The sequence below is a fragment of the Watersipora subatra genome, chromosome 4, assembly GCF_963576615.1.
Source record: "Watersipora subatra chromosome 4, tzWatSuba1.1, whole genome shotgun sequence".
NCBI lineage: Eukaryota > Metazoa > Bryozoa > Gymnolaemata > Cheilostomatida > Watersiporidae > Watersipora > Watersipora subatra.
In genome coordinates this window covers 21709138-21723830 of record NC_088711.1, presented here as the reverse complement: position 1 = coordinate 21723830, position 14693 = coordinate 21709138, and the positions used below count along the sequence as shown (strand labels likewise).

Sequence of the window (14693 nt, the reverse complement as noted above, 5' to 3'; positions counted from 1 at the left end):
CTCTCTAGCATTCAAAAATAATATCTATTCATTGAAAATCAATTGCAAGAATTGCAATCAATCCTACAGAATTTCAACAACCATAACTCTTGGGTAAAACTAATTTTGTAGTATTATTTACTAGTATAACACAAAAAGCATTACATTGTGAATGTAAAAATCAACAGCAGGAATGCGAGAGGCTAAATTACAATAGAAAGTGGCTACTCACTGAAATATGACAAGCAAAAATTGACCATTTATCAATGAACAGAAAAGGTAATTTCAGTTGATCATATTATAGGTCAACAGTAACAGGAAGTAAACACAAACATGACACTAGTCTGTTAACCTTACGACTAACAAGTATTTTTAAGACTAATAGAAAAGGGGGCTACACTTGACAATATCAATGATTGGAGGCTAACTGTCATAGCAAGTTTAATTTAACTTTTTAAAATTCATGTAATGCCTTTTGTTCTCAATGAAATTAGCACATTGTTAAAACTTAAAATAAATTTAGTCAAAAATGCAAATGTTGGAGTCACCAAATAAACTTTATTACCAAAGAAGTTGCCAAACAATTTATAAACAGCAGTAATTACTCTCAAAAAGTTCACGCGAATTTAAATTCTTACGAGTATGTGTGTATAACAGAATTGGGCAACATAAGCAACACATATTATAAATGGGATGAAATCAAACATTTCTATTAAAACTCACTTAAACCTAGAACTAACAGATTAAATGCTGCTTCAGTACATCAATATTTGCTAGAGATTTTTAAAGGCTTTAAAAATTGACTCGATTCAGTTCTCATCAAAAAATCAAAAATTCATTTCTCAATTATTTTACATCATAGGTTGTATAGGAATTGATTCAGTTTGTTATTTAAGCGAAGTGACTGCAATCCATTTATCAGTTCTTTAGCTATCTTAATTTCAATGGATCGGTTCAATTCACCCCAATAAACAAAATCGATTCTCTATCAATTCAACACATGCTAGCCAGGATGTTGTTGTTGTTATCTAATAAAAAAATATTGAATAAATTACTCAAATTACTTATCAAACCAGGAAAAAAACACCACAAACTGAGAACAACTAGACTAGTGAACTAGCTAACCCACAACTGCTAAAAGTTAGACAAATGTGTAGGACGAAATCTGTTGTTTGAATGAGACCCGCATTACTTGGAATGGTTCCGTTTGAGCAAACTTCCATCTTTCAGTCAAGGCTTTTGTTGCATATCAGCACACTTCATTGTTCTTTATTCTGTGTGACGGTTTTAGCTGTGGCGGTGTCTCTGCCTAGTTTGAGAATTTATTGTTGAACGTTTTTTCCCATGCAATCTTACTGACTCTTCATGACATTTTCATCAGTCGCTTGTATTCGCACAGTGCTTGCTGTACTTTTTGAATGAGATGATGCTACATTTGTTTGCATGACAAACAAACAGCATAGGTAAACTTATTGCCTGGGCGCAAGCAAATCCCAAAACTATATTTATTCTGTGATTGTACTACATGATTGCAGTCAATAATTGTACTAGGTTATATTGGTGCGTAGTACAATTATCAATTTTTGATAATTGTACTAAGAACTAATATAGCGTAATAATTATAATTACTATATAATTACTACGCTATATTGGTGCACCACTATATAATTGTCTTACCTCAATTTTTATAAACTGTATTATCTGCTTAAAAATATAAGAGCAACGACACAATTCCGTTAAAATCTGACTGAATTCTGTTGATGGATTCGCTATGGGCTTTGTAATTATTAAGCAATTTGACAAATAATTTATAAGCTACATAATATAGCTTGTTATTTGCAATATGCATTCAATTAAGATCAGTTGAGCCTATTCAGCCACGCTCTGTTTTACTGGTTGTTGTCAGAAACCAAATTGGCTGAATACATACTGTAGAGTTTAACGTAAGGTCACTATATGTTCTATGACGCAAACTATATGTTATTGTTGTGTTATCATCAAGTGTATAACTCGTTCCTTTGTGACTAACCAGAACTGAACAGAGACCATCCACTTTAATAGACTTGACTGGTTGTGCTACATTTAGGTTCTGCGACCACACAAGGGCCTATCGGCTCAGAATGCTATTAAAGATCTATAAACCACAACACCAAAATAAGAACCTAATTGTAGCACAACCAGTCAAGTCTAGTAAAGTGGATGGTCTCTGTTCAGTACACCTTGCACCATTAATCTACACAGGCAACAAACAGAAGACTTGGATTGTATCTGAAACTCACAGAAAAAAGAACAGATGCATACTAAAACGATTTAAATCATGGTTTAAACTGAGAGAACGTGAGCTCGGTGAGAGAAAATAAACAGCACATATTTTCATCTTTTTTTGTATTTAAATTTAATTAAATTTGCCATTAAATTACTTTTTGTACTTTGGAGCTATAAATTACGGAGCTAAGCAGCCAAAAAGCCAACCCTTGCTGTCTTTAAAGGGCGGTCGGTAACTTATATATTGCCCAAAATCCAACTACTCGCAGGATCACAACTAGCAGGCTGTCACCCTATGTTAGCTTACAAAAATTGTGTACACATACACCAGCTAGCGTTGGGGAAACATGCCTTAGTAGTCCCATGCTGTGAGAAGCAGTGGGGCTAGGATACTTTTGGAATCCTTTTGATACTTTGGAATCTATATCATGTTAGAAACTGCAGCTAACAATAAAACTTAAACACCAAGATTAACGTTTCGTTACGCCATGCAGCATAAAGAATTTCTAAGTGCAAATATAGAGTGAATATGATAGTCTACATATTCCTTCTGCATACCTTTGGAAAAAAAAGCAGTAGACATTAGCTAAAACGTGTTAACGTTGTAGCTAAACGTGAACATACTTCTAAACTAGTCTTGTTGCTTGTCTACGTAGTACCTTACCAATGCACATGTAAGCAGATCTCAACAAATGCTTTTGACATCTCGGAACAAAAAAATTAATAACACTAATACTTACTCGATAGTTATAGTACACCTGTAATTAGCCCCAGGGGCCTTGAGAAAGTGCCTCAGAAGTAAAAATTTGGTTACGACTTCGGTGCACCTAGATTCCAGCATTAGGCTGAGTTATATTTCAGTCTGAGATTTAAGTCTTATGTCTCTAGCGGTTATGGGTAAGAAACTGTTATGAAGTCACGGCATATATTGATGTTGGTTTACCACGAACAGCAGCACGGGTGACTATGCAAGTATCCTTTCTGTCAGTAGTAAGCTCATCATAAGCAAAAGCTAGAACATTATGCTTACTTTCATGTGATAGAATCTTCATCAGTAAAGCTACTCTCTGATTTCTTTTTCTGGATTCAAGCGATGGTAAACCTAGCTTTTCACAGGTGTTGCTGACACTATCTCTACCTTTAAGATTGGCTATGAATCTTGTTGCTCGGTTTTGAACCATTTCCAAGTTATGTACTGTCTGTCACTCGGATCCCATACTGTACAAGCATGTTCCAGCACAGGACGACACAAAGCTGTATAAATAAGTTGTTCAAACTATGATGGTGCATCATATAGGGTGTGTTTGATGCATCGAAGAACCTTGGATGCTTTGTTGGTTTTCTCAGTAATGTGTGCATCAAAGCATCGGTTGGACTGTAAGGTGACACCAAGATATTTTACAGTATCAACACATGTAAGAGTCCTATCACCCAGTAAATATTGAGGCTGTTGTTGCTCCAAGTTTCCAAATATTGTCAGTTCACACTTGGCTGGGTTAAAGGGCATTTTCCATTTAGTTGACCAATCATAGACTACATCAATATCAGCCTGAAAATTTCTTTGGTCTTCTGCAGAATTTACTTTTGAGTAAAGCAGTTTATCATCCGCGTACAGACTGACTTTGCACTTCACAGCTGCAGGCAGGTCGTTGATATAGATAAGAAACAGTGTGGGTCCCAGAACAGAGCCTTGCAGGACTCCTGAAGTTACTGAGAGCTGAAAAGATGATGTTCCTCGAAGCACTAGAGCTTGGTTTCGGTTTGTTAGAAAATCTTGAACCCAATTTGCTATTTGGGGATTAAGTCCTTCGATTTGTTATATTTCAAGCATAAGCAGTCGGTGTGGCACCTTATCAAACACTTTTTTGAAATTAGAGGCAACAGCATGGGTACAGGGCCGAGTCTCAGCGGTCTTAACTAAGTCATGATATGTAGAGCACAACTATGTCTCACATAAGAGACCTGAGCGGAAACCATGCTGGCGATTGTGCAGTACTTTATCAAGAGCGACATTTAGATAGTGGAGAACAATATGCTCTAGCATTTTACAAGGAATGCTAGTGAGTGCAATTGGTCTATAATTTGATGGTTCATCAGCTGGGCCTTTCTTGTGAATTGGGGTGACATGAGCAGACTTCCACCCATTGAAAAGCTTGTTACTATCAATAGAGGCCTGGAATATGTGTGATAGACACTGTGCAGTAATGTCTGGGGCTATTAGCATCTCACACTTTCTTATATTATCTGATCTGGGAGATTTATTATTTCTTAAGTTTTTGATGAGTGTTCTTACTTCTTTCGCTGTAACTTAAATAGTTTTTATGTGGTACATCCATCAAGGGGAGATCTGATATCAGCTCGTCTTGGCAGAACTGTTCGTGAAAAAAAGAGTTGAAAGTTTCTGCACACATTTTCTCATCACTAGTAGTGAGACCATTCGGTAATTTCAATGACAATAGGATAGATTTAGAGGTATTTTGAGACTGTCTGGCATGCTTATAAAAAGGTTTGGAGTTACCCTTTTCATGAGGCTTACAGATTTTATATAAGAGATAGTCTTTCTTGAGTTTTTTCAATATGTTTTTACATTCCAGTCTCTCCTGTTGGTAACGACAAAAAAAGAATGGATCCCTTGTTGCTTTGTATTTTAGATGCGTTTTTCGTTGTTTAACCAGTAGTTTTTCCCCATGCTTGTTTAGCCATTCTGGCCGATTCTTCTGAGCTGGAAATGTTTTAGTGGGTACATGTAATGCGACAGCTGACCGAAATGAACTAAAGAAAAGATTCCACATCGCTTCCACATCACCCATAGTAAACAGTTGTTGATCTACCAACTGCATATCATTTTCAAAAGCTTCAACATCTGCTTCACGAAAAATACGAATTGTTATTTCAGAACAGTTTTACAAATTTTAGAATTCTGCACTGGAATGCAGATCGCAGCTGTGACAATAAAATTATCACTAAGCCCAGGCATAATAATGTCTGTAATGGTGACACATGCAGCATTATTAGTACACAGGAAATCAAGTGTGTTACCCAACACACGAGTAGGTCCTCGAACTAGCCGACATAGGCTATTTTCATTCATCATGCCGATGAAGTTACGATGAATTTCTTTGTACCGTACATTTGGCTTTACAGAAAGAGTTGTCCAATCAATTCCAGGCAGGTTCATGTCACCAGCAAATACAACGCCATGGTTGGGAATTTAGCATAGACATCCGTGAATTTGTCATTCAGCGTATTAATGTTCTGGATGGATACATATAGACAATAATAGCAGCATACTATAAGCTTGTGAGAAATTTTAATAATAAGCATTGCTTCGTCATAAGTGTTAATGACAAGACGAGAGGCTTGTAGAGACTTTTTAGCAGCTATCAAAACGGTTTATAGTCCGAACCTCGACTGGTTTGAAACTCGACGAGTTTGTATATCGACAACGGTTGGTCCAATCTCGACAGCAGTTTTACTATTTTATCAGCTACTATTTTCATAGTAAATGAGCGATTTATATGTAAAAGATTTATTTGCACAAAAATATATTGTTATCCATTTGATGCAGCACTCCCCAGCTTATGTAGGCCTAACAATATTTTGCCCAACCTAAATATAGAACGAATGCTAAAACAAGTAACAATCATAAATATGGTTGACTGTTATGCTAGCAAAATGTTTTATTTGAAGACTAAACTTCAGTGAGTAGCTTTGGTTTTTATTTTTTGAAGTGAGGATAGAACTGCAAAAAGACATTTATTATTTGTTGAAGATTAAATTACTGTAAAACTGCATCAGCCTTTGTCGATGTTCGGACCAACCTTTGTCTAGATTCGGACCAACCTCTGTCGAGATTGGGACTTGTCTAGGTTCGGACTTGTCGATGTTGGGACTGTTTCCCATCAAAACTCCACCACCGTATGCATTACGGTCTAGTATAAAAAGTCAAGGTCGGTAGAACAAAATAAAATGGCATGCAAAATAATAATGTGGCATATTATAGTGGCTCAAAGTTATTAAGCAAATTTGAAATTACTAGTGACTAACTCCACGGTATATTTGAGTAAGGCTGAATAAGAAGCGTGCAGCTGTAGCAAATCCGAATTTTCACGTTTGGTAGTCAACAAGTTCCTAAAACATAGACAAATGCGGGGTAAAGTTTAATCTTTCGCACTCAGGTGCAGCTTCTCGCTTTTAGTAGCGAGTGCAATATTGTACCGTTAGTCCTAATTAGTGCGCGCCAGCTGTTTATGAGATCGTCTGCAAGAAAGCTTGCTAGAACCTGAAATTATTATGTAATTCAACCATTATGACGTGATCGAGTTTGTAAATCAATAACTTAAATTGTTTCTATCAATCTTTATACAATATAAACATACAAATAACTTGTATTTTTCTCCAACATTAATAAAATAATGCAAACTTTCGCAAAATGAATATTTATTTTAAAAAAAGTAGCGAGCCGATGCGAGGCTCAATTGGAAGTATTGGAAAATGGTTACTGGTTTAATACAAGCAGGCGAAGTTTTCACTTTCTTGCAGCAACTTGAGAACAGTTGTGTAAGTCGACACCTAGTGCTTTGTTTAGGCCTAATGTCAATTTTGTTGCTTTACTAAAATGTTATGGAGAAACTACTTACACTAATAGGGTTATCAACTTAACAGTTTGAATAAGTTGATAACAACGTGTGCATTTAGCTGAAAAGTGGCCAGCAGTGTCCGGTTTCAAATTTAAGTTGACCTGTTGTTGTGCACAAAGTCAGAAAGTAGATAGTTTTTCAAGTTACAAAAGTAGAACTTTTGCTTAACACCCAACCGTTTTGTAATAGCCAGCTCAAAGCCTTTGTATGCCATACCTAAGTAGAGATGTGTGTTTATATATAGGCACACTAAGTGGTAGGAGCATGTCTAAAACAAGATTTACAAAATTATCCAAATGCTTTCTTACCTGATTCATGTGCTTTTGCCGATTTTTTATGCAATACCTAGTGTTGTATCTTATTTTGTATTCTTATTTGTATTCTTATTCTTTGTATTTTTATTCTTGTATTGCTTCTTATTTTTTATCACAGTTCCACTAATTTTAAGTACTGAATGTATGTAATATATTGAAGATAGTTGTAAATTTTTCTTATTTTGCAGTCGATTATTATTGAAATGTGTTAGAGATAGAAAGCGTAAGTAAACACCTGCTCATATTTTACTGTCATGTTCAACTAACTTCGAAAATTTGGTGCTTGTTTTGCGTCCATCCACATCAGTGTATTTACTTATGTCAATTTTTTACACTTTTATTGGCTCTTAACGTATTTTGTTTAGACCGTGTTTTTAGCCATTTAAGTAGCTGTGTAATGGCTAAAAACCAAGCTAGAGCATTTGAAATTATTGGTTTTGTGGCTTTTGTTGATTTTAGATTCTCGACTTCTTAAGAACTTTTGGTTTTTAACAGATTGGGGAATGTAAACAAACAGTAGGGAATTTGGGCTGATATGGGAATCTGTTTGTTTTTTGATGCACTAAAAGATGCTCATTAGCTAATATACTACTTGGTGTTCATCTTCTGTCGACCCTTTCTGATTTTTTTTAATATGTTGATAAAGTTTGTTTTACTGTCTGATACGCTTCAAATGCTGCATGTCATTGTTGTCCATTCCTTTTACTCTCTGAATAAAGTTGGCTCCTCCTGTGACGCCACTGTTGCAATGGTATAAAGCTGAACTAACAAAATGCATCCAATTTAAATTGAAGTGAAGCCTGTGTCAAGGAAGTCAGCAAAATGCATGGAATTTTATTGCTATTCTTAGTGACTGTCAGGGTAACAGTTGACTAATTGTTATCCTACTTTTTAATGTGTCGCTTCAGTGGCGTCAGATATGGAAAGCATGTCTCTTTAGTGTAGACTTTACTAATAAAAAGATGAATTTATTTTATTAGCCTATGATTGCAGCGGTTGAGTTCACATCAAATACTTGCTAAAACAAAGATCAATCTGAAACATATACCAGCTATTTATAAATAATACATCTTGATGGGTAAACTTGAAGGTACAATAATCAACGTTACCAAGTATTTGTCATTTTATAATTTGCAAGTTTTCTGCACTGCTTGAAATTAACATTCTAATAAAACATTACCCACAAGGTAACACTTTATCAGGATAATAGCTATTGCATGTACAAAAAATGTTTGTAATCAGTATAATTGCAGGAAACTTTTACTTATCAATTTTCCAGTATATGACGTAAAATTTGAGTAATTAGTGGGCTTCACAGCCCAGATAATTTCTAACGTGCAACTATCAAAGTTTCTGGAGGCATTGCAGTTTTGTTAGTAATGTCAAAAGGTTGATAATAAAAAGAAAATGTATAAATATATTGTAAATAGAAAGTTTATAAGCTAAATTAGTTTATCTTGACATATTCTTAGATAAAGAAAGTCTACTTCCAATCTTACACCCTCTGCAACTGTTTTTGTGCACCTGTAAGATGAAGAAACAAAAAAATCTTTTTTTCTGATTATTATCTCATTAATTGAGTTTTTAATTTATGTATGTATTTTTAATGCTCCATGTGATTACTTGCAGTATTTATGTACTAGCTGTGCTACCCGGCAATTGCCCGATTATTAAAAATCAGCTTATAAACAATTGAGAAGTAATGAGAGTTGCCTGACACTTGCTATTAGCCTGGCACGTTACCAATGAATAATTTGAGTAAGCTCATTAATAAGAGCTGTCAGCATCTCGTGTGTCTCAGCATATTTGCTCTCGTATAGCGACATATATCGTTTAGAAAACTATCAAGCATGTGTGAGTAAATTAGTAAGGTGTTGGACTGGAGAAGCGGAGGGTTTGAGATTAAATCTTCTGCAATATGGTTGTTTATTCCAAGATTTTAATAGCTATAGATGGAACGACACACCAACATCGAGAAATGTATTAGGTGTATAGATTGTCATGGATATTGAACTGTGGAACAAATTAAACTGATTCTTATGGAAAAATTTTGAAAAAAACGTACAAAACAGATGGCAGAACTAATTAATTTTTGTAGAAGTCTGACTTGAGTTTGTAAAATTTTTATGCGAATAAACCCAGACTTTTGTTTATCCGTTCAAGTACAAGGTTATTTTGGCCTCATTCAACTATATATCATGATAAACATCTGTCATTTTATGTCCAGGGTATATTTTATCTTTCAAGAGTGCTTGTTGGCAGCCTGGTAAATTATCATGAAATTTTTCATGGGCTCCTACATAGGCTTGGCACTGTTATGAAACTATGCATTTGCCGGCTTTGCATTTTTGGCAATACATCAACTAACCAGATGTTTCTGTACAAATTTAGCAGGTTTTCAAGTCTCACCTCAGGGATGCAGTGTATATAAAATGTTACGAGCTGAATATGTGTAAGAGTTTATTTTTAAAAGAATGTTTGTGTTTATGACTAAATTATTTTCTTATTTTCAAATTCATAATTACAGTTTTAATGGGCAATCTAATTACTTTAGCCTTATTTCACTACATTAGTTTCTTTTGGGATTTTATTGAGCAAAAACTTGCAAGTAGAATTCCTATTCGATCATCAAGTTATGTGATTGCCTAAAATGAACACTGGTTTGCTGAGCTTAGCCTATTTTTCGAAATACAAGAACTTTACATTGATGATAATTGTATAGAGATGCCTCGTTGTATTACCTTGTCAAATGTCATATCATTGCTTCTCTCACTTTCCTTACGGTGAATCGTGTCCCGAGCAAAGTTCATGAAATCTCATGTGATTTGTTCTATTTTCACCATATGTCACTCTGTTACCTATCGTGCTCGTTATCAAAAGTTATCATGTTACAAAACATACTAATCCTAGTGCGATTAAAGTGGTTATCTGGAAAATTCTACAGAATATAGCTAGTTTTCATTGGTCAGTTTAGAAATGCCCCGGATGCAACTACTGCTTAGTCAAACAAAACTGATAAACTTGGGTGAAGCTATGACCTTGCTAGAAGGTGGCTCTAGTTAATGTGCTAAATGTGCATTATCTATAGGTATAACTAGTCATAACTAGGTCAACATCTGGTTTCATCCAGACTTGAATGCCATTAGCTATTGCATCGGTTCTTACAGCCGTATAGCTTCACGGAGTCCCGCAGCCAAAAACGCTTGTTTCCAAACAAACCCGATCAATATACTGATCTCTAATGGAATATTCATACCTCGCTCTCAATACCTCTTTTTTGCATTTACTTAACATTTTTACAAAAGATTATTGTTAGCTTCTTGTAGGGAATTTTGTCATCTTTCCAATGGTGTTTAATTCAACAACCAATTTCAGATCGATTGCCAATGGAAGTAATTTTTGTTGGTCAATGTAGCAGCCTTTCCACTATAACTTATATAAAATTAGTGGGGTGGCCTGTTTGTTTGGAAACGGGTGAGCTCCCATATGCGCTTCCGCTGGTCGCCGAGACTCTATGAAGCTATACGGCTCTTGCTGCATGCCAAGTTATACAAAAAGAAAATGCATAATTCTAGATTATTTTTAAGCATCATATGCTTGATGGCTGCAAATTGCATAATCACAATCTCTGCACTAGAGTGAGTTAAGCGATTCTGTTTTTCACTTGATTTGTTTTCTAACATTTCTTTTGCTGCTATCAAGTGTGCTATTTGTTAAATGAATGCCAGGCGTATACTCTTTCGAAAACTTTTTTATAGTGTTCTAAGAAGATTTTGTAAAATAGCTATGTCAATGTGGTCACTGATCATTTGACTAGTTATCATACGAAAATATCTGTGATCTGTGAATATAGTGAATCAGCCATAAAGATTTGTTGTTGTAACTACTAAGGATGTATTAAGATCAACAATTTGCTTGGCCATGTTCCAAGATCTTTGTCTTGCATTAATCATGTGGAAATTGAATGGGTTCTACGACTTAACAATATAGGAAGTAAAAACTTAGCTAGGTATGCATCTACAATTTACATATATATTTTTAATGAAAGATTTTATTGTCAACAAATGAAATATATAAAAAATACATAAAATGAAAAGTGTTATACACCCAGTTTATAACAAATATATACAATAGTAAATATTATACACTAAACAATGTTTGACTAAGATTGGCATTGTGTTGGGTGAGGTACCTCAAGTTTATCCAAAAACATGTAGTTAGTGGCTACTGTTCTTGCTTATTAAGGGTTATCAAATATTTTGATGACCAAAATAAGCTGCACAAGTTATGCAATGAGGTATAAGTGACTGGCAGGAAAAACAAGTGATAACATTGATCGTCAAAGTAAATTAAGAACAAAAAGGGTTACAGTAAAGGCTGAACACAGCAAAAATATTTAAATATGTATATATACATTTATATTACACATACAGCTGTAGATGAACCGACGGTTCTGGTCGGTATGAGCAAACAGATCCGATTATTGCATTGAGTTGTAGCTGCATCATAGAATGATTCTCTCTTCCTGCAATAACAATTATATGACTGAGTGAACAATCATGCGACAAGATCATTGACTATTTCCTGTAGCAAATAGTAAAATATAGTGTTTTTAATAATTTTGCATAATTGTCAGTTGATAGTTTTTTATACTAGCATGAAACGACAAAAAATTGTGGTAATGAGGTGATTTGAATAAAAAAAACTGCTCTATGCAATTATCCTAACAGTAACCAAGAATTGATGTTTTGAATAGCACTCCTTATGCAAACAGACAGTGAATTGGTGGGACGTACTGCTATCTCTGTTTGGCTTAACAATGTTTTAATTGGGACAGCTCAAGTTTGCATTGTTGTCAAATCAAATTCTTAATTTTCATGCTGATAAGAGAATATGGGCAGGCGCATTTGTTTGGTTTCACAACTACCTCACAAAGACATTTAAACTTGGAAAATTTTTTGTGACAGCAAGCATTGTCAGTAGAAACATAAAGGCTATGATACCTGTCATTGAAATGGAAACCAAATACGTAGCTTGCTTGTCTACTGTATTATACCCAGTTGTTCATCAGTTACTTGTTTAGCCAGCCTGTTTTCTCAATTATTTTCATTTACAAATTCCGTATACATTCTAAATTAACTGATAAAGCAGGGTATTTTAATAACAAATTTTATCATTGTGGCTTGAAATATGCATATTACAAGCTCTGTATGAGATGTGACAAGACAAATTGGTAAGTTCTTCATAGCTTGCATTCTGTTTTTTTCTCACTCACAATGCTAAATATACATGACATGTGTTACTTACCACATTCAGCATGCCAATCTTGTATTTCTGTAGGGCTGTAGCTGCCCATGATGAATGGCCAACATCTTGAAAGACTCCTGTACAGTCTCTGCCAGCGTGTTCCAGAATTACATCTAGGCCACCAGGATGCTGCAATAATCATCGACTTATATGCTGCGTGGCTGTATGTAGAGGTTGAACACCTCTGTGGTTACTGGACTCAGTTAATATGATTTTTCTTACTGATTCAGCTGGAGGGAGTTTGGAAATTGTTTACCAAATTACATTCAAGTTCAAGATATACTCGCTCAAAAATCAGTACTCACATCATATTGGAATTCTGTGAGGTCATAAACAGCATTGTCAACGACCACCCAACAGGACATGCTGTCACAATGTCTGGAAACTTCTTTCATACTGAAGAGCTTTTCTTGAACTTCTTGTCGACATTGGCAGCTTACTTCCTCTACTTTAGACTTATCCTCACCACGTGGCAGCACAACATCGCTTCGACCTTTAAATATTATATATACTCATCAGCTGAATGAAGTCATGCGCAAAGATCACAAAGGTTGAAGAGATAAGAGAACTCTCAGCTTATCAGTTGTACTTGACTTCATGGAAAATTCCACTACTCGTGTTCATAGACCATTGACTCATCCATAATTAATTGAATATTTTTGGTAAACTTCCAAAATAAAAGTTGTCAACTATTTATCAAATTTTAAACATCCACTGAGGCAGAAATGACAACTCGGCTGTTATGTAAAAAAATTAATGTAAGCATGCTTATTACACGTTCATCAGAGGTTATGTAAGCATGCGAAATGTCTACTGTAGGAAAGGGTTCTATTATATTATTTATTCATGTTATTCCTCACTTGCATAATTCTTCACTTTTTTGAACAATGGCACCATTTACAAAGCAGATTTAAAATTGTCATGTAGCAATTAATAAACCTCACGCTTACCACTCAGTTTATTAATGCTTCAGTACTCACCTGTGATAAGATCTTTCATCTGTTGGAACGTTGGTAAATTATTTGCTAACAGCATTGTGTCTTCCAAGTTTATACAAGTCAAAGATCTTCTCCAACAAATGCTTTGAGTGAAGTGCTGAAAGCCTTCTCAGCGCCGGTGCTTTATAGCTCAGTTAGAGGTGTGGATAAATGTCGAATGTTGATTGGTTAAACCTTTTGGACAATTGCCAGCTATAGTTGCGCTTGTCAAGCTGTTCAATGCATATAGAAGAAGTCTCTTTGGCACAATAACAGTAATAATTAATGCATAGCTAACAAATTTCTGGCATAAATCAAGATAGTCAAATGTTTATGGAAAATTCCCAACTTGTGGTAAACACCTTAGTCCTGATTTTATCTCTAATGGACATGGTCACTTGTACAGTACGCATCTAAACCGTTGGTATTTACCACATAGCGATAGCCGCTGGTACGGACCATAAAGTATTAATGCTTTAGAAGTTTTGGCATAGGTATAATGCTAGCTTCAAATCCTTGCAAAAAGTATTGACGGCACGCCGTTTTCAGTATTTGGCCCATGTCTGATAAGCCACATAGTGTGTGCCAATCGGCAGTATATATAGTGATCATTTTGACAAGATCACGCCATATGATCTATGGATTTTAGCCAACATTTTTGTGGGAAGTTATATTAGTATAATTGTTTTGTAAGTTACTGACTGCTCGATTTGTACAGATGTTAACCTTTTCCTAAAAAATTGTGAAAAGTTGTTTATTGGTATTAAAAGTAGTTGTTAGGTTGACCTGCGTTCCTTTCCTAAATTGCATTCATATATTTTCATTCTGTGAAGATTCTTCTACAAGATATGACATTTTGCCAAGTCACAGTGACCGGAGTTTGACTTGAAATTGCTTGTGACTATTCATGTACCAGTTATGTTGCCATATCTGATATGAGCAAAGGTTAGCTGCATATGCCACATGACTCGGTAGTTTCCTGTAGAAATATGCTGCTGATACAAGCAACACATATTCAGAAGATGTGGAAGTGACTATTCAAAACATCTCAGGATGGGACCCAGTAATTAGTATTAGATTTTAATTTCACTGTTCCGGTGCATTCATAATAAGCCTATATTGTGAAAAAGCCACTGTCAAATGTAGAATAGGTAAACACACAAGTTGGAGTACTGCATTCATTTACAAATCTGCTTTGTTTGCCAGTAACT

The 14693-nt window shown here is 35.1% G+C and overlaps 1 protein-coding gene across 1 annotated transcript; it reads right to left on the bottom strand.

Annotated features, from left to right (window-relative positions):
- Positions 1 to 11224: 11224 nt before the first annotated feature.
- Positions 11225 to 13587, bottom strand: LOC137394679 (cytochrome b5-like). The gene is made up of 4 exons (XM_068081436.1): positions 13486 to 13587; positions 12811 to 12998; positions 12506 to 12634; positions 11225 to 11723 (listed from the first exon to the last, which is right to left on the bottom strand). Exons 1-4 carry the CDS (start codon positions 13538 to 13540, stop codon positions 11703 to 11705), a joined length of 393 nt encoding a protein of 130 aa, XP_067937537.1. The 5' UTR covers positions 13541 to 13587; the 3' UTR covers positions 11225 to 11702.
- Positions 13588 to 14693: the final 1106 nt, after the last annotated feature.